We start from the raw sequence: 19,376 nt of genomic DNA on the forward strand, positions 1-19,376 counted from the left end.
ACAAACATTTAACATTTTTTAAAGTTCTATATAGATGTCATCCCAGAAAACCTTGATTTTTTTTACACAGCCACCACATATGGAACATTGTGCCTGTTCCTTCTCCATACCTCCAACAATTACTAGAAACGTTTTTATACATTTTTGAAACTTTCCATGGGGTCAAATACCAAAAGTATTGCATTGTTTTGGGAAATTTCCCCTCAAGGTACAGCCCGCTGTTAATTTCAAATTTACTTTCCATAAATATTCCCACTCTTTCATATCTGTTATACCCCAAATCCTGGGCCCATTTAATCATGACAGCTTTAACCTCCTCCTCCTTGACTTCCCAGTCAAGAAAAAGAAGAAGAAGAGTTTGGACTTGATATCCCGCCTTTCACTCCCCTTAAGGAGTCTCAAAGTAGCTAACAATCTCCTTTCCCTTCCTCCCCCACAACAACCACTGTTAGGTGAATGAGGCTGAGAGACTTCAGAGGAGTGTGACTAGTCCAATGTCACCCAGCAGCTTCATGTGGAGGAGCGGGGAAGACAACCCGGTTCACCAGATTACAAGTCCAGATTAATAGCTGTTTTCACACACATAATCAGTGTGATACCTTGGTTTACGAACTTAATCTGTTCAGGAAGTTCATTCTAAACCATAGCGTTCTTAAACCAAGGCATGCTTTCCCATAGAAAGTAATGGAAAATGGATTAATCCGTTCCAGACAATGAAAAAAACCCACTAAAACAGCAATTTAACATGAATCTTACTATCTAACAAGACCACTGATCCATAAAAGGATGGCAATAATCAATGTACTGTACAATAAAATAAATAAGACAGTATTGTAGATGATAAAAATTAAAATTATTTTTTTTCTTACATGCACTGATGATAGTAATTGTTTGGATGAGGGACTTTTATAATAATAATTTATTATTTATACCCCGCCCATCTGGCTGGGTTTCCCCAGCCACTCTGGGTGGCTTCCAACTGAATATTAAAAACAATACAGCATTAGACATTAAAAACTTCCCTAAAGAGGGCTGCCTTCAGTTGTCTCTTAAAAGTAAAATAGTTGTTTATTGCCTTGGCATCTGCTGGGAGGGCGTTCCACAGGGCAGGCGCCACTACCGAGAAGGCCCTCTGCCTGGTTCCCTGTATCCATTTCTGCAGTCACACAATCAACCAGTAGCTGAACTGGGTTCCACACAGTCAGAAAAACGAAGTCACAAAAACGAAGTCACAAGCCACAGTCAAAAGTCAGTACCATAAAACGAAGAACAAGTCACAGTAAAAAAAAGATGAAAAAGCCACACACAAAAAACCCAAAAAGGATAGCAAAAACAAAAACTTCAAATATCGCTTTTGTGTTGTGTGGGTGCTCCGGACTCAACTGCCAACAGACTCAACAGGAAGCCTCTGATTAGCAGTGGGGACTCAATTTACAAATGGAACACACTCAACAGGAAGCGGAACATGTTCTGTTTCCAAGGCAAAGTTCACCAACCCAAACACCAACTTACAGGTTTCCAGCGTTTTTATTCCAAGTTGTTCATAAACTAAGTTGTTCTTAAACCAAGGTACCACTGAAGTTGGCACTGTAAATACAATTAACCCACATATTGTGAAAAATATCCATTGTCCTGATTCAGTCCACAATTGACAGCATTGAACCTCTTGGTGCATTGTCATGCTAGTCTGCCTTTGAGGTTCATTTGTTCCAGAAAAGTGAACAAAATACAGTGAATGTGTTTCCACACTGCCCCATCGAAAAATCCCTCAAATTATGTCCACGGTCAACTCTAGCATTCTAGAATTCTATGTGAAATAATGAACATCGAGTGAATGTTCACTAAGTTTCCCACGTTGACTGAAGCTCTTTCCACACTCCAAGTATTTAGTGTTTCAGCCCTGTATGAGTACGTTTATGTAAAGTAAGGTGTGTCCTCTGACGGAAACTCTTTCCACACTCCATACATTTAAATGGTTTCTCCCCTGTGTGGGTTCGATGATGAATATTAAGGGAGCAACTTTCGCTGAACCTCTTTCCACACTCCATACATTTAAAGGGTTTCTCCCCTGTGTGAGTTCGTTGATGCGAATTAAGCTGATTCTTCCAACTGAAGCTCTTTCCACACTCCATACATTTAAAGGGTTTCTCCCCTGTGTGAGTATGTTTATGTAAAGTAAGCTGTACACTCTGATGGAAACTTTTTCCACATTCCATACGTTTCCCCCCCGTGTGAGTTCTCTGATGTTTACGAAGTTTATCACGTCGACTGTAGCTCTTCCCACACTCCAAGCATTTAAAGTGCTTCACCCCTGTGTGAGTTTGCTGGTGTGTTCTAAGGGCTCCACTGTGACTGAAGCTCTTTCCACATTGCATACATTTAAATGGTTTCTCCCCTGTGTGAGTTCTCTGGTGTTCACTAAGTTTATCACGTCGACTGAAGCTCTTGCCACACTCCAAGCATTTGAAGTCTTTCATCCCTGTGTGTGTATATTTATGTATGTTAAGGTGTGCAATCTGACGGAAACTCTTTCCACACTCCATACATTTAAATGGTTTAACCCCTGTGTGAGTTCGCTGATGTGTACGAAGGTGGGAACTCGTACCAAAGCTCTTTCCACACTCCATACATTTAAATGGTTTAACCCCTGTGTGAGTTCGCTGATGTGTACGAAGGTTGGAACTCTGACCAAAGCTCTTTCCACACTCCATACATTTAAGTGGTTTCTCTCCTGTGTGAGTTCGTTGATGTTCTGCATGTGTTCGACTATCAGTGGAGGTCTTTCCACATTCCAAACATTTAAATAGTTTCTCCCCCGTGTGAGTTCGCCGATGTGAAGTGAGGTGTGTCTTTCGTCTGAACCACTTTCCACACTCTAGACATTCAAATGGTTTCTCCCCTGTGTGAGTCCGTTGATGTACACGAAGTGAACTAATATGACGGAAGCTCTTTCCACACTCCATACATGTGAATGGCTTTTCCCCTGTGTGAATTAGTTGATGTTTTCTAAGTGTTCCCCTGTCATTGAAGCTCTTTTTACACTCCATACATTCAAATGGTTTCTCCCCTGTGTGGGTGTAATGATGTAAAGCAAGGCTTGAAATATAACTGAAACTCTTTCCACACTCCATACATTTAAATGGTTTCTCCCCTGTGTGACTTCTATGATGCATATGAAGGGACCAACTTTCACTGAAGCTCTTTCCACACTCCATACATTTAAATGGTTTCTCTCCTGTGTGAGTCCGTTGATGTCTTGTAAGTTTGCCACTCGCACTGAAGCACTTACCACACTCCACACATTCATATTGTTTTTCCCCTGTATGAATTCGCTGATGTTGTTTAAGAGTGGCATTACTACTATAACTCTTTCCACACTCATTACATTGTAATGGTTTTTCCCCCGTGTGAGTTCGTTGATGGTTTGTAAGGTTTCCACCATCAATAAAGCTCATTCCACATTCTGCAGAGTTCTGTTGATTGTCTGCACCACCTGCTTTGAAGCAAAGGGAGAAATGCTTTTAGGGTTTCAAGAAACATCTTTGTATGAAGGGCAATATATAAATTACATACATAATTATAATTGTCTAGAAAAAAATAAAAGTGGTAGAAGTGTTTCAAAAAAATAAATAATCTATAATTACTAAAAGCATTTCCACAACACCCTTTATCCATATTTCTGTATTAGTCTAGGTAATAATCATCATTTAATCATGTAGTGGGGGGAAAACATGTAAAATCAAAAGGCTGTGAGAGGAAAAAGGTTTCTGGCTCCTCTATGAAAGCAGATTCCAGAAACAAAGAGGAGCATGGGAAAAGGCCTCTCTGCTTCCTTCTTCCTGCCTTTTCTCTCCTCTCCATCTTTCCCCCTTGCCAATGTGTTTCCCTCCTCCTGTCTCTTTCCACGCCTGCGCCCAAATCTTATCCCCTGCAACTCACCAGATCTCTCGGAGGGCCCTGGGAGGGAATCCTCAACAGTTTTGGAGAGGGATGCAGGAGGCAGCCTGACCAAGTCAACCGTCCATCTTCCTCCTTCCATCCTTGCTAGGTTTGCATTATCAGACTCTTTCCTCCTTCCTGAGGAGCTCCCAAGCGAAAACAAGCCGCAGGTTCCTGAGGGATGAAGAAACAAAAGGAGCCTCACATTTAGCTGGTGAAGGATAAGTCTTTCACTGTTTCCATGGTGAAAGAGGAGGTGGGTCTTCCTCTTATGCCTTCCTCCTGAAACCCACCATGCAAGAAAAATAGGTCCTGCCCCAATGTGGAATAAATGAATAAAAATGAATCCTTAGCTGAATCAAAGGATTCTCCCTAAACTCCTTTCCGTCTTAGAGGGTGCAATTAAGACTAAGAAACAGGGTGTTATCTGTGAAAGAATGTGTTCAAGGCCCATGCTGAACCTGAGAGTGATAGATTTATAGTTTAGAGGTGACTCGAGATAACAAGGAGAAAAAGCAGGTGATAGTTTAAGAACTAGTACACGTGTTCAAATGCTTCATGGATACGCACCCCTAAAGGAGAAATTGCTATTTGAATGGAGATGGGATCCATGTTATTGGTGGGGGGCATATGTGTAGGTGGATTGGGAAGCCTGTAAACTGCAATTTCTTAACCAATAGGAATTGTAGGAGGGATATTTGAACACTTTTAGGTTATAAATTATGTGTGAGCTGAGGGGCCACCTGTGCAGTACTGTTATGGCAATAAATCTAGTGATGCCCAATCGTGGTGTAGACTCCTTTTTTACACAGAGTAAATTGACGCCCTCTGGGTAAAGATTCCTTCGGACATAATTTGTCCAACAATTTTGGTGGAGCATGTAGGCAGGTAAACCCAGATCGCCAACCTCACCTAGTGAAGCCCGGACGACACCTCTAGCGCATGACCGGTCCGACGGAGTTCTGTTGCCGCTGGGACCTCAGAAGCCCACCAACTTAAGGGGACACCTGTGAGACTCTATACCAGGGGTATACAAACTTTTTCAGCAGGGGGCCAGTCCACTGTCCCTCAGAACTTGTGGGGAGGGGCGGATTATATTTTGAAAAAAATATATGAACAAATTCCTATGCCCCACAAAGAAATTGACGCCCTCTGGGTAAAGATCCCTGGGACATATTTGTCCAACACCTTGCCAATGTGTTTTCCCCCTCCTGTCTCCATCCATCCCTGCCCTTTTCCCCTGCAACTCACCAGATCTCTCTGAGGGCCCTGGGAGGGAATGCTCAACAGGTTTGGGGAGGGATGCAGGAGGCAGCCTGACCAAGTCAACCGTCCATCTTCCCCCTTCCATCCTCGCCAGGTTTGTAGGATCAGACTCTTTCAAACTTCCTAGGGAGCTCAGAAGCCAAAACAAGCTGCAGGTTCCTGAGATGATAATAATAATAATAATAATAATAATAATAATAATAATAATAATTTATACCCCGCCCATCTGGCTGAGTTTCCCCAGCCACTCTGGGCGGCTCCCAATCACATGTTAAAAACAATACTGCATTAAATATTAAAAACTTCCCTAAACAGGGCTGCCTTCAGATGTCTTTTAAAAATAGGATAACTGCTTATTTCCTTGACATCTGAAGGGAGGGTGTTCCACAGGGTGGGCGCCACTACTGAGAAGGCCCTCTGCCTGGTTCCCTGTAACCTCACTTCTCGCAATGAGGGAACCGCCAGAAGGCCCTCAGCGCTGAATCTCAGTGTCCGGGCGAACGATGGGGGTGGAGACGCTCCTTCAGGTATACAGGACCGAGGCCGTTTAGGGCTTTAAAGGTCAGCACCAACACTTTGAATTGTGCTCAGAAACGTACTGGGAGCCAATGCAGATCTCTCAGGACTGGTGTTATGTGGTCCCAGCAGCCACTCCCAGTCACCAGTCTAGCTGCCGCATTCTGGATTAATTGCAGTTTCCGGGTCACCTTCAAAGGTAGCCCCACGTAGAGTGCATTGCAGTAGTCCAAGCGGGAGATAACTAGAGCATGCACCACTCTGGCAAGACAGTCGGCGGGCAGGTAGGGACTTAGCCTGCATACCAGGTGGAGCAGGTAGACAGCCGCCCTGGACACAGAATTAACCTGTGCCTCCATGGATAGCTGTGAGTCCAAAATGACTCCCAGGCTGCGCACCTGGTCCTTCAGGGGCACAGTTACCCCATTCAGGACCAGGGAGTCCTCCACACCAGCCTGCCCCCTGTCCCCCAAGAACAGTACTTCTGTCTTGTCAGGATTCAACCTCAATCTGTTGGCCGCCATCCATCCTCCAACCGCCTCCAGGCACTCACACAGGACCTTCACTGCCTTCACTGGTTCTGATTTAAAGGAGAGGTAGAGCTGGGTGTCATCTGCATACAGTGGTACCTCGCAAGACGAAATTAATTCGTTCCGCAAGTTTTTTCTTCTTGCGAGTTTTTCGTCTTGCGAAGCACGGTTTCCCATAGGAATGCACTGAAAATCAATTAATGCGTTCCTATGGAAACCGACTTCAGACCAGGTCCGGGGACAGTCTGTCCCCCGACGTCTTCTGAAGGCTGGGGGGGGGGACCAAGGGCTTTTCTTCCCACCCCCAGCATTTTAAAAAACCCCGGGACAGCGGGGGACTTCTCCGCTGTCCGGGGCGATCTTAAAATGCTGGCGGGCGGGAGCGAAGCCTCCGCTGCCGCCTGCCAGCATTTTAAAAAGCCCCGGGACAGCGGGGGACTTCTCCGCTGTCCTGGGGCGATTTAAAAGCCCCCGGGAAGGCAGGCAGGGGGGACAAAGACTTTTGCTCCCCGCCCGCCTTCAGAAGAGGTCCAGGACCTCTTCTGAAGGCGGGCGGGGGGCGAAAGTCTTTGCTCCCCCCCGCCTGCCTTCAAAAGCCGTCCAGGACAGTGGAGAAACACGCTGCGTTTCTCCGCTCTCCCGGGAAGGCAGGCAGGGGGGAGCGTAGACTTTCGCCCCCCGCCGGCCTTCAGAAGAGGTCCAGGACCTCTTCTGAAGGCGGGCGGGGGGCGAAAGTCTTTGCTCCCCCCCGCCTGCCTTCAAAAGCTGTCCGGGACAGCGGAGAAAACACGCTGCGTTTCTCCGCTCTCCCGGGAAGGCAGGCAGGGGGGAGCAAAGACTTTCGCCCCCCGCCGGCCTTCAGAAGAGGTCCAGGACCTCTTCTGAAGGCGGGCGGGGGGCGAAAGTCTATGCTCCCCCCGCCTGCCTTCAAAAGCCGTCCGGGACAGCGGAGAAACGAAGGCTGGCGGCGGGAGGAGGTGTCTCCGCCCCGCCGCAAGCCTTCGGAGGAGGTCCGAGGACAGTGGGGAAGACGCGCTGCGCTTCCCCGCTGTCCCGGAGATTTCCCTATGGGCTTTCGTCTTGCGAAGGAAGCCCATAGGGAAATTCGTTTTGCGAAGCGCCTCCAAAACGGAAAACCCTTTCGTCTAGCGGGTTTTCCGTCTTGCGAGGCGTTCGTCTTGCGGGGCACCACTGTACTGATGAACACCCAGCCCAAACCCCCTGATGATCTCTCCCAGCGGCTTCATATAGATGTTAAAAAGCATGGGGGAGAGGACTGAACCCTCAGGCACCCCACAAGTGAGGGCCCAGGGGTCTGAACACTCACCCCCCACAACCACTTTCTGGACACGGCCCAGGAGAAAGGAGAGGAACCACCATATAACAGTGCCCCCAGCTCCCAGCCCCTCTAGACAGTCCAGAAGGATGTTATGGTGTTCAAAGGCTGCTGAGAGATCCAGCAGAACTAGGAAACAGCACTCACCTTTGTCCCTAGCCCGCCGGAGATCATCAACCAGCGTGACCAAAGCATTTTCAGTCCCATGGTGAGGCCTGAATCTCGATTGGAAGGGATCCAAATGGTCCGCATCCTCCAGGTGTGCTTGGAGTTGTTCTGCAACCACCCGATCAATCACCTTGCCTAAGAATGGTAGATTTGAGACTGGGCAATAGTTGGCCATATTGGTCGGGTCTAAAGATGTTTTTTTAAGAAGCGGTTTAATGACTGCCTCTTTCAGTGGGTCTGGGAAGGCTCCCTCACAGAGGGAAGCATTCAACACCCCACAGAGCCCATCGCCCAGTCCTTCCTGGCTCACTTTTATCAGCCAAGATGGGCAAGGATCAAGGAGACAGGTGGTCGGTTTCACTTGTCCAAGCAGCCTGTCCACATCCTCGGCGGTAACAGATTGGAATTGATCCCATTTAACAGGACCAGACAGAACTCTAGCACTCTCCCGCCCTGGTCCTGCTCCCACGGTGGAGTCTACCTCTTTCCGAATCTGAGCGACTTTATCTGCAATAAACTTTGCAAAGGCATTGCAGGAGATCTTGGGGTCTCTACCAGGCCCCGGTGGTGCAGGTGGTTCCGATAGATTGCGAGGGAAGAAGAAACAAAAGGAGCTTCACAGACCCTGCAAGCCTTTTCCTGCCCCAGACATTTAGCTGTTGAAGGGTAAGTTTTTCACTATTTCTGTGGTGAAAGAGGGATGCTTTCCTCCTGAAACCCACCATGCAAGAAAACCCAGCCGCCTAGATGGCTGGGATAGAAATAACATTATTGTTATTGTTGTGATGATGATGACGATGACGATGATGACCTGAAAGAGGATCTTCTTGAGAAAACTAAGAGGACAGGAACTTTTAAAAGAATGGGGGGGGGGGATTATAATTTATCTAGGAGCCCATTGTAAATAGATGAAAGCATTAGCAGGATTTTAACCACACTGGTAAGGTATTAAAGATCACGGACCATTCAGATGGATGGGAAAATATGGACAACGGACTGATATTAGAGTTGTAGATGTTAATATTAGGACACACAGGGGGGGGGAGACTAGTCATGAGATGCAGTGTAATCTCTGTTTATGGATGTATTTGTTACTTTTTAAAAAACCTATTTTTTAAAAATAACCTTTCCCAAGTGTAGGGGTCAGATGGGATTACCATGAGGAATTATAAAATATACATCAAGCCATCGTGCCTATGATGAAGACATTGTGTTGACTGGGTTTGATATACTGACGATAATTTCTGATTAAATCCCATAATAATAATAATAAATAATAATAATAATAAATTTTATTTATATCCCGCCCTCCCCAGCCGAAGCCGGGCTCAGGGCGGCTAACAACACTAAAATAGTGCAACATTATAAGAACATCAAAGAATTAATTAAAATCAAAATTGATGGCAACCATAAACTAAAGTATTGTAAAGATTGCCAAAGGAGGGAGTCAGGCTGCGCCCTGACCAAAGGCCTGGTGGAACAGCTCTGTCTTGCAGGCCCTGCGGAAAGATGTCAAGTCCTGGAGGGCCCTTGTCTCTTGTGACAGAGCGTTCCACCAGGTTGGAGCCGCAGCCGAAAAAGCCCTGGCTCTAGTTGAGGCCAGCCTAACCTCTCTGAGGCCTGGGACCTTCAAGATGTTTTTATTTGAAGACCGTAAGTTCCTCTGTGGGGCATACCAGGAGAGGCGGTCCCGTAGATACGAGGGTCCTAGGCCGTATAGGGCTTTGAAGGTTAAAACCAGCACCTTAAACCTGATCCTGTACTCCACCGGGAGCCAGTGCAGCTGGTATAGCACCGGATGAATGTGATCCCGCAGCGAAGACCCCGTAAGGAGTCTCGCTGCGGCATTCTGCACCCGCTGGAGTTTCTGGGTCAGTCTCAGGGGCAGCCCCACGTAGAGCGAGTTACAATAATCCAGTCTGGAGGTGACCGTCGCGTGGATCACAGTGGCTAGGTCAGGGCGAGAGAGGTAAGGAGCCAACTGCTTAGCTTGGCGGAGATGAAAAAATGCCGCCTTTGTTATAGCTGCAATCTGCGCCTCCATGGAGAGGGAGGTATCGAAGATTACACCCAAACTCTTAACGGACGGTGCTGGCACTAATTGCACCCCCGCAAGAGATGGGAGTTGCCCCCTCAATCCCATATCGTCCCGTCCCAGCCAGAGGACCTCTGTCTTCGAAGGATTTAACTTCAACCGGCTCCCACGTAACCATCCAGCCACAGCCTCCAAGCATCTGATCAGTGTGTCTGGGGCCGAGTCAGGATGGCCATCCATCAGCAGATAGAGTTGGGTGTCATCAGCATACTGATGGCAACCCAGCCCAAAACTCCGGACAAGCTGGGCGAGGGGGCGCATAAAGATGTTAAAAAGCATCGGGGAGAGTATCGCACCCTGGGGTACTCCACACACCAAGGAGTGGCGGGATGACAGTTCCCCCCCAAGCGCCACCCTCTGTCCCCGACCAGAGAGAAACGAGCGCAGCCATTGAAGGACTGTGCCCTGGATCCCCACGTCGGCAAGGCGGTGGTCCAGGAGTTCGTGATCGACCATGTCGAAGGCTGCTGACAGGTCTAGAAGAATCAGCAGCCCCGACCCGCCTCGATCCAGCTGCCTGCGGAGATCATCTGTTAGGGCGACCAGAGCCGTCTCGGTCCCATGACCAGCGCGGAAGCCGGACTGGAATGGATCCAGAGCCGATGTTTCATCCAGAAACCTACCAAGCTGTTCAGCAACCGCTCTCTCAATCACCTTACCCAGGAATGGAAGATTCGAAACTGGGCGGTAATTGGATAGATCTAAGGGATCTAATGATGTTTTCTTTAAGAGCGGACGCACCACTGCCTCCTTCAGTTCCCCTGGGAATGTCCCGGTGCCAAGGGACAGATTGATGATATCCCCCAGGGGGGCCCGCACCTCGTCTGGACACGCTCTAATCAGCCAAGACGGGCACGGGTCGAGAGGACAAGTGGTGGGCTTTCCAGCTCGGAGGAGTCTGTCCACATCGGCTGGGGATATCCGGTCAAAGTGGTCCAATACTGGACCCGAGGACAGTCGAGGGGCCTCCAGTTCCTTTATTGTATCCAAATTATATTCTATATTGTATCCCATAAGATTCTACATTCATGCCCTTTTGACTCTAAAGCCCATTTCTCTCTCCTCACGTCACGTACACAGCAGTTGCTTCGCCAGGCAGGCATCCTGTGCCATAAAGATAGTGGGCAAGTTACTTTGATGTAGTTTCTTATATATAATCTTAAAATGTTAATCTTGGAGCCAGGAAACAGATCTCACATGAAGGTGGTAGTGATCTGGTCTTTCTGGCCATCCTTCTTATCATGTTTATTTCTCAGCTCTGGGGTTGCCGGATGCACCCCTTTGTAGTTCTCAACTTATTTACTACCCCTTTGTAGTTCTCAACATATTTACCCCAAAATATATGCATGCTAATTAGTGTTGTAGTGTAACTTTTCCCCCACGTGGGGTTTGATGAAATGCTCAGAGGAAATATGATCGGGTCTTACGAGCACTGTGTGAAAGATTCTTTTGCTAATAAAATGGCCTGGCGGGGTGTGTGGTTTACGCACTTTCTCCGAGAGCCTTGCTGGTCAAAGTCTCGTGTCTTGTTTTTAATCAGGGTCCAGTCCTTCCTTTACTTTGCGAACGCAACACCAAGAAGGGGAGATTAGAAACTAGCCAGAAGCAAAGGGGGCCTCAGAGACCCTGCAAGCATTTTCCTGCCCCAGAGGTTGAGCTGTTGAAGGGTCAGTCTCCCTGTGTGTGGAGGTACCACACACAGTCTCCATGGTGAATGAGGGGTGCCTTCCTCTTGAAACCCACCATGCAAGAAAACCCAGCCGCCTAGAAAGGCTGGGGAAACCCAGCCAGATGGGTGGGATATATATAATAACATCATCATGATGACTAGAGTCATGCCTTTTGTGTCTACTTTTATCTCTGTTGGATGGGAGCTTTGGCACTGCAGCCTCCCTGGCCACAAGCTCCCAGTTATTTCAATTAAAAAAACCCCCACAATAAAAGCAATTATTATCCCCCCCCCCCCAATCTGGCAGGGTTTCCCCAGCCACTTGGCTGGCTGCCAGGTCCTCCCCCAACTTCCTCCAGCCTGGCTTCCCTTCCGCTGTAGCCCCTCCCCTCAGCCCATGTGATCTAGAAGAGACTATGGCCAGGACACTAACAAAGATAAAAAAATTCTGCAGGAAGAAATATCTGGATATGAAAATGAGAAAAGAGAGGGAGGGTTATAATATGTAATAGAAAAGCATTATGAACCGTGGAAAGGGGGGAAGGAAAGTCGACATTAAACGTGTACATTATATTTGGGTGAGTATGCTGTGTTATTTGTAAAAATAAAAAACAACGAAAAATGGAATTTACTATAAAATTCCAGAGAGGGGCAGATTGTAATGGGTTGCTTTGAAGTCAATTCAGCGCCTAATAATAATAATAATAATAATAAAAAGAACCCCGTGCGCGCCCCCTCACCGCCCTGCGCGTATTTTGCCAGAACAAAGGCAGCAACCCTGAGCAATTCTGTCCCACGTCGACCGAAGGGCGGACTCGGTGTAAGGCAGCGCCCCACGTTTGGATCCCCCAGAAGATCCGGCTTCCCCATTAGGAGGCGGGGCAGGAATCCAGCTTCCAGGGAAGAAAGGCTGGGGGGGGGGATAGGACGCCCCTCGCCTCGTGCAGGGATGTGACTTAAAGGAGAGTCCTGGACAGGAGCAAAAAGGCTGGGCTTCCCTCCCAGAGATCCTTCCCCCCCCCCTCAGCCCCCCAACACCCTCGTATTCGGGTCCCCCACCCACGAAATCTCCCCCTTGGCACGACTCACCCCTCGCCCTGCGCGCCGCATCTCTTCCTCTGCATCAGGAGGGACCACCCAAGACGAGAGGGGAGGGGAGGTGGGGGGGGACAGGGGAGGGTCTGTTTCCAGGCCTCTCTAGGCAGCCGGGCGCTCTCTATTCCCTTCACCCTCCCCTTGGCTCCCTCTCCTCCCCAAATAGCACCACCTGCGCGCCTCGGGAGCGCCTCCCCAGTTACGTTTTTTCGGGTCAAGGCAGGAGGAGGGGTCCGAATCCCGCAGAGAAGGGCGCTGGATTTGAAACCAGAGGCCTTCCTTCTGGGCATCGTCGACCAGAAGGTGCAAAAAAAAAGACAGAATCTTTTTTATGTATGCAACAACAGCAGCAAGAATACTGATTGCAAAACATTGGAAGACACAAGATTTGCCCACGCTGGAAGAATGGCAAACGCAACTGATGGACTACATGGAATTGGCTGAGATGACTGGCAGAATTCGAGACCTGGGAAAAGAGGAGGAGGAAGAGGACTGGAAGAAGTTTAAAGACTATTTACAAAAATTTTATAAACTGTATGAATGTTAAGAAAGTGCATGAATGGAAGGACTATGGCATCAGCTGCCTAGACGAGAAACGTAGGAAATAAGTTGAAATATAAAGACGAGATTTGAAGTAAAGTTATGCCTAAACTAAGTAGTTAAATATTTGATGGAAACATTTAAAATCAGAGACATAACATATCAGAATTAGAATATAAGATTTGAAAGAAGGTAATAAATTGCTGAACATATCTGCTTAATGGAGAATGCAGGGAAGGGAAATGCGAGGAAGTCCAGATGGTTATGAAAAAGGTATATGAAAAATTGGGATTTCTTTTTATTTTCTTTTTTCTTTTTTTTCTTCTTCTTTTTATAGAGCTGTAAGTCATGAATTTCTGTGTTTGATATATGCTTGGTTATCTTTCCTTTTTTCTTAAAATGCAATAAAATATTAAAAAAAAAGAGAGAGAAGGGCGCTGGATTTGAGTCTTCGGTGCAAAACCAGCCAGGCTGGAGGATAGGGCCCCTCGCGGGCATCGCTTTCACGGCAATCTATGTATATATATTGCCGTGAAAGTGATGCCCACATATATATATATACACACAGTATATACGGTATATATATATATATATATATATATATACATATACACACACATTATGTTGGGGGTGTGCATGCTCTTGTGGAAAGATGGACCACCCTCAGGATGCCAGTGCTTTGCAAAGGCGTCACTGGAAGAACTTGGCCAGATCTGTAACCTAAGAGCGTCCGCCCTCCCCTTCCGCCATAGCATCTTTCCTTTTCCCCCGTCGTTTACCTGCCTGGCTTGGCGTGTCCTTCCTTAGAAAGGCTTGGGTACATTCTTCCTCCCACTGACGGGTGTAAATGACTACAGCCTTCTCTCTGCTTTAGTGGGTTTAATATGTTGCACAGGAGCCACCTCCTAGGAGCTCTAGGGGCTTCACACACCCCCAATAAAATATTTGAGGGGGCCGGGTCCTTCCCCTCAAGTTGATGGGCACTGCCAGTCAAATGGGGTGGCTGCACTGCGTCATGTGATCAATTATGCAGGACGCAGATTACCTGGACCCCCGCAATATTTTATTCATTGGCACCTCCAATATGTTGCATTATTTTTACAATGGCAATCTGCCTTTCCTTCAACAAGCTGCGGGCGACGTACACACTTCTTCTGTCTGCTCTCCATCTTATTCCCACAACCACCCTGTGACAAAGCAGGCACTGTCTGCAGGCGCCCCCAGTGCAGCCCAATACTCCTCTCCCATTGGAGGAACCAACCATGGAGGTTGTTTTTAAAAGTAAATAAATTATTTACGCTTTTCAGATTTATACATTTCATCAAATTTACAATCATCTTAACATTTCAAAACTTGACTTTCTTCCCTCTCTTTCCACAGTTCCTTAAATTTATTTTTCATATTTTCTGCTTATCCTAATCTACTTAAATCGCTTATTCATTCATCCACTTTACAAATATACACCTATAATACTGCAGGTTATTACAATAATCCTACGAATGTTCTTATCTGTTTACAGTTTGAGGAGAACCTGAGCTTACAGGGTTAAACAGCTCAGTAAATGCATCCTGCCTTCTGTGGAGCGGAGGGATCCTGTGTCACATTCAGAATCTGTTTTATTTGTTCTATTCTGGTTTCGCTTTTGTACAGAACAGACATGTCTCACATTCTGTTTGATACTGGATAATTTACTGCTTCTGTAATAATAAACGCTTTTAGCTTAGGAGAAGCTGTGTGGGCTCTTGATTTATGCACACTAACGGCACACACAGAAGACAGAAGGCTAAGGGCTTTGATCACTGTGTTTTTACTCTGCTACACTCAGAAGTCCGGAAAAGAGGCTGCAACAAAAGCTTGCAGGACCTTTTCCCCCTGAGCAATAAATCTCAGAGGTTATGGACACAGAGTTATGCTGTAAAGGCAAGCAGAGCTTTCATTTCTTTGCTGTGCTGTGTGCTGAAGAGCTACAGAGAAGTCCAGCTCTGAGATCCTGCCTGGTGCTAAGAGCAGAGGCAGTAGAGCTTGCTGGCTGAAGCTGCTGGAAAGCTGTGTGCTGCAGGCTGCAGGCCTCTCATCAGAAGACGGCTGGCACGCGTGAGTACTGAGCCCCGGGGGAGGAGATGGCAGAACTTCAAGGGACTTTCAATGTCCTGTTTGAAAGGCTCAACAGCCAGAATTGGGAGGTCTGGTCCAGAAGAGCAAGGGGATGGTTTTTGGCCACAGGGCTCTGGAGCTGCACTCAGAGGGAACCAACTCCAGCCTTCCAGGCTGCTGCTGGAGCTGCTGCAGCAGACGTGGAGGCTCCTTTGAAGAGAGAGCAGCAGGTGCTGTGTATGCTGAGAGCTAGCGTGGACGCTTTGCTATTGCCCCACCTTGAGGGTCTCAAGATGGCTCAGGCTGCTTGGCAGGAGCTGGAGAGTGTTTGTGTCACCACAGCGGGAGCCAAGGGCCGAGCGGGAGCCAAGGGCCATGAGGGAGTTGAGGGCCAAGTGGGAGCTGAAGGCCACGTTCCTGAAACCACAGCTGGGAGCTGATGCTTTGTCTCCGGGAAGCCACGTGATTAAGAGGCCTGGAGACAGAGAGCTGGGGTTTGAGCTTTAGGCCCAGGCTGTGTACCCAAAGGTGGGGGTGCAGGGAACGCAGGAAGGAGTGGAGGGGATATTGTGCAGGCATTTGCTTCGAGATGCTGCTACAGATTTGGGTCCCCCTCCCATCTCATGAGCGACTGCCCTGTAGAGGCTCTGGAAGGACCCAAGGTCATCTCCTGTAGCAACCAACAGATAAGACCCAGCACATCTGCGAAACATGGGAAGCAGAAAACAAAGGGAACTGGCAGAGATGGCTCTAAACAAAGGCACCTAGCAGCTTCCATGGCAAGAGTAAAGGGTTGTGAACAGGACGCTGTGCTGACCTTTGTAATCAATTCTGGTGCCTCCCACCACCTCGTGCCATCTAGTGGTCTTTTGCGGAACTGCACCTCTGGGAAATCTGTTTGTCTTGCAGATGGAACCAAATGTCCTCTGACACAATCTGGCTCACTGTTCTGCTCTTTCTTACAGGAGTCAATAGGGGCGTTTGTCGTCCCCGGATTGTCCTGCTGTCTGCAATCTGTTGACGCTCTTCTTGCTGATGGTTACAGAGTCTGTTTTGAGAATAACGTGTTTTATTTCCAGGGATGGGCAACAACTGGTCAGTGTGGAATGTAAAGATAGGCTGTTTGTGCTAGAAGCTTCTCTTGCAGGTCCAGGTACCACTGAGGCAGCTCAAGCGCAATGTGCCAACGTTCCAGTCCATGATGCATGCCATCATCTTTGGCACCAGAAAATGGGTCACGTGTCCTGGGATTACGTGAAGAAGATCCCAGAGTGCTCTGAGGGGTGCAAAATGAAGTCATGTGCTAAATTTCTTGATTACAGGGCTTGTAAGCAGGCAAAGGTGAAAACGTGCTCCTACCCAAGGTCTGAAAGAGTGACCACCAGACCTTTTGAGCTGGTGCATGTAGATTTGTGTGGCCCCATGCCAGTAGCCAGTCTGGGCGGGGCGAAATATGCTCTCACTCTGATAGATGATTTCTCTAGAAATGAGTGGCTATTCACATTCAAACACAAGAGTGAGGCTGTGCCACTGATCAGAGACTAGATTGTGGCAGTGGGACTGCAATATTCCACACACGTGTGTAACTTTCAGACTGACTACGGTGGGGAATTCACCATGTCTGCGCTGCAAAGTTTCTTCTGCCAGAAGGGAATACATCACAGGTTAACAGTCCCCAACAGAATAGCGTTGCAGAACGCAGGAACAGAACGCTGCAGGAGATGTCCGCAGTGTTGCTGTTTGATACCGGGCTCCCCCAGCGCTTTTGGGGGAGAGGCCTGGAAAAATTCTAATTTCACGTTGAACCGGTCATTCAAGTTCTGTTGTAGGGGACACACCCTATTTCCTGCTGCACAGCAAGAAGCCCAAGGTGTATTTGGCTGCGAGGCTTGGGTCCTTGTGGCAAAGGCCAAGTGCAGAAAGGGTGGCCCTAGGTCCCAAAAGATGGTTTTCTGTGGGTATGAGCCAGGGACCAAGGGGTGGAGATTTGCTTATCCAACAGGCAATCAGTCCAGGATTCTGCTCAGCAACAGTGTTGAATTCTGTGAGCAGAATGGGTGGACACGCATACATGGGAACCCTGATGTTCTTTCAGAGAGTCTGCTTGACTCTGATGATGAGGAAGAGGTAGAGGTTGAACCTGCTGCTGAGGCACAGAGTCCTGACCCAGAGCAGGTAGAGGGAAGAACTTCTCCAAAAGCTTGAACAGAGAAGTGCTCCTTACTCAGCCACAGGTTCAACCGAGAAGTCTAGATGGCGCAGTAAGTCGGAGGGGGAGCTCTCTGACACCAAGGACATTCTAACTGGCCCTAGTGGGTCAGAGCAGGTACCTGAAACCGAGTTGAGACGTTCAGCTTGCACAACGAAAGGTAAACCTCCTGACAGGTTTGCAGTCACAACTGTGTGGGTTGGTATGGCACAGTGTGAACCTGAGAGTTTTGAGGATGTTCAGAAACTGCTTCAGGAAGAAGCCAGGAAATGGCATGAGGCAATGCAGAAGGAGATGCTCAATGGAGTCTCTAGGTGTGTTCTCTCTGACGACGTTGCCAGTGGGCAAACAGGCCATGAGCAGCCGCTGGGTTTACCGTCTTAAACCCACAGCAACTGGAGAACCACAGTACAAGGCTAGGCTAGTAGCCAGAGGGTTCATGCAGCAGAAGGGGCTGCATTATACTGAGGTATATGCTCCTACTTCCAGAAGTGAAACTCTGTGCATGCTCTTAGCCATTGCTGCACAAAGAGGTTTGCAGGTGCATCACTTTGATGTGGCCTATTTGAACTCAGAGCTCCAGGAGGATCTGGACATGCTTCCTCCTCCAGGGTTTGAGGGCAATGGGCCAAATACTGTATGGAAGCCTCACAAGTCCATTTATGGCTTAAAGCAACTGGCCAGAAAGCTAGGTTTCAGGAAGAGTCTTGCTGACAGCTGCCTGTACCTTAAAGGGTCAGGAGAGTCACAGGAAATGGTGTTGATCTTTGTCGATGACATCATACATGTCTCAGGGGCAAACAAACAGGTGCAGAAGTTTGCCAAAGAGCTTGGAAAGTGGTTTCAGCTCAAGAACCCAGGTGCAGTAAAGATCTACCTAGGTGTACAGATAGACAGGACTGAGGATGGAAGCTTCTTGCTCAGTCAAAAAGGCAAGACTGAGCAGTTGCTTGAGAAGGTCAGAATGTCTGATTGTGCAGGGGTTGACACCCATGAATACAAGCTATGAGAAAGACAGTCACTTAGCAGAGCGCGTGGAGTTCGAGAATGCTGAGCTCTTGCAATCAGCTCTGGGTAGTCTGTTGTATCTGTCCCCATGGAGCAGGCCGGACACTGCTTTTGCTACCAATCTCGTCAGTAGGGAAGCTACAAAGCCCAGTGTAAACACCTGGCATGGTATCAAGCAGGTGCTGCATTACCTGCAGGATACCAAGGACTTCAATCTCAAGCTGTCAGCTGCAGGTGAGACTAGGCTCACTTCCTGGGCAGATAGCGACTGGGCGAATCTGGATAACAGTTAGTCCGTATCTTGGATGGTAATAAAGTTTGGGGAATCTCTAGTTGGGTGGAAGTCCCAGAAGCAAAGTCTCATTGCGCTGTCCTCTACTGAGGCTGAGTTCAGCACACTGTCAGAGTTGTGCCGGGAACTGGCGTTCTATAGATGCCTGGTGCAAGAGATCTATGGGGATTGTTGCCTGCCCATCAATGTTTAGGAGGACAATCCACCCTGTCTGAAGTTGGCAGAATCTGGGCAGTTTAAGGCCAGAACCAAGCATATAGACATACGATTCCAGAATGTGTGTCAAAGTGTACAGTCAGGTTTGGTGCGGATGAAGTACTGTACAAGCCACGACAACCTGGCAGATGGGTAAACGAAACCTTTGAGCTTCCAGCGTCATGGGGAGTTCTATGAAGGTTTTAAGTTGGGGTAAATGGTGATACTTACTGGTCCCTAGTAGCGCAGAACGAGAGGGGGTGTGAGGAGAACCTGAGCTTTCAGGGTTAAACAGCTCAGTGAATGCATCCTGCCTTCTGTGGGGCGGAGGGATCCTGCATCACATCCGGGATCTGTTTTTCTTGTTCTATTCTGGTTTCGCTTTTGTAGGGAACAGACATGTCTCACATTCTGTTTGATACTG

At 48.0% G+C, this 19,376-nt stretch overlaps 2 protein-coding genes across 4 annotated transcripts in view; one reads left to right on the forward strand and one right to left on the reverse strand.

The window, feature by feature from the left end:
• LOC308469431 (uncharacterized protein) overlaps positions 1–19,376 on the forward strand; it is a 101,660-nt gene that overhangs the window by 9,021 nt on the left and 73,263 nt on the right. The gene's annotated exons all lie outside the window — the stretch shown is intronic.
• Positions 1,235–13,955, reverse strand: LOC308469566 (uncharacterized protein). Of its 3 annotated transcripts, none has more exons than XM_080992207.1 (4): positions 13,934–13,955; positions 5,191–5,364; positions 3,940–4,113; positions 1,235–3,496 (listed from the first exon to the last, which is right to left on the reverse strand). In XM_080992207.1, the coding sequence occupies exons 2-4, from the start codon at positions 5,288–5,290 to the stop codon at positions 1,887–1,889; spliced, it is 1,884 nt and encodes a 627-aa protein (XP_080848333.1). In that variant the 5' UTR covers positions 5,291–5,364; positions 13,934–13,955; the 3' UTR covers positions 1,235–1,886. The 3 variants fall into 3 exon arrangements, with proteins under 3 accessions (XP_080848333.1, XP_080848332.1, XP_080848334.1); XM_080992206.1 differs by lacking the exon at positions 13,934–13,955 and adding an exon at positions 12,609–12,694; XM_080992208.1 differs by lacking the exons at positions 5,191–5,364; positions 13,934–13,955 and adding an exon at positions 12,609–12,661.

Source organism: Podarcis pityusensis, assembly GCF_964106645.2.
Source record: "Podarcis pityusensis genome assembly, chromosome: 2".
In the NCBI taxonomy this organism is placed as follows: Eukaryota; Metazoa; Chordata; class Lepidosauria; order Squamata; family Lacertidae; genus Podarcis; species Podarcis pityusensis.

What these genes read in the sequence shown, in the direction of transcription:
- LOC308469566 (XM_080992207.1), bottom strand. Translation starts at nt 5,290, where the DNA reads ATGGAAGGGGGAAGATGGACGGTTGACTTGGTCAGGCTGCCTCCTGCA. An exon ending in AGGGCCCTCAGAGAGATCTG is followed by an intron (nt 4,114 to 5,190) that starts GTGAGTTGCAGG and finishes TTCATCCCTCAG; the next exon opens with GAACCTGCGGCTTGTTTTCG. An exon ending in AGGGCCCTCCGAGAGATCTG is followed by an intron (nt 3,497 to 3,939) that starts GTGAGTTGCAGG and finishes TTTGCTTCAAAG; the next exon opens with CAGGTGGTGCAGACAATCAA.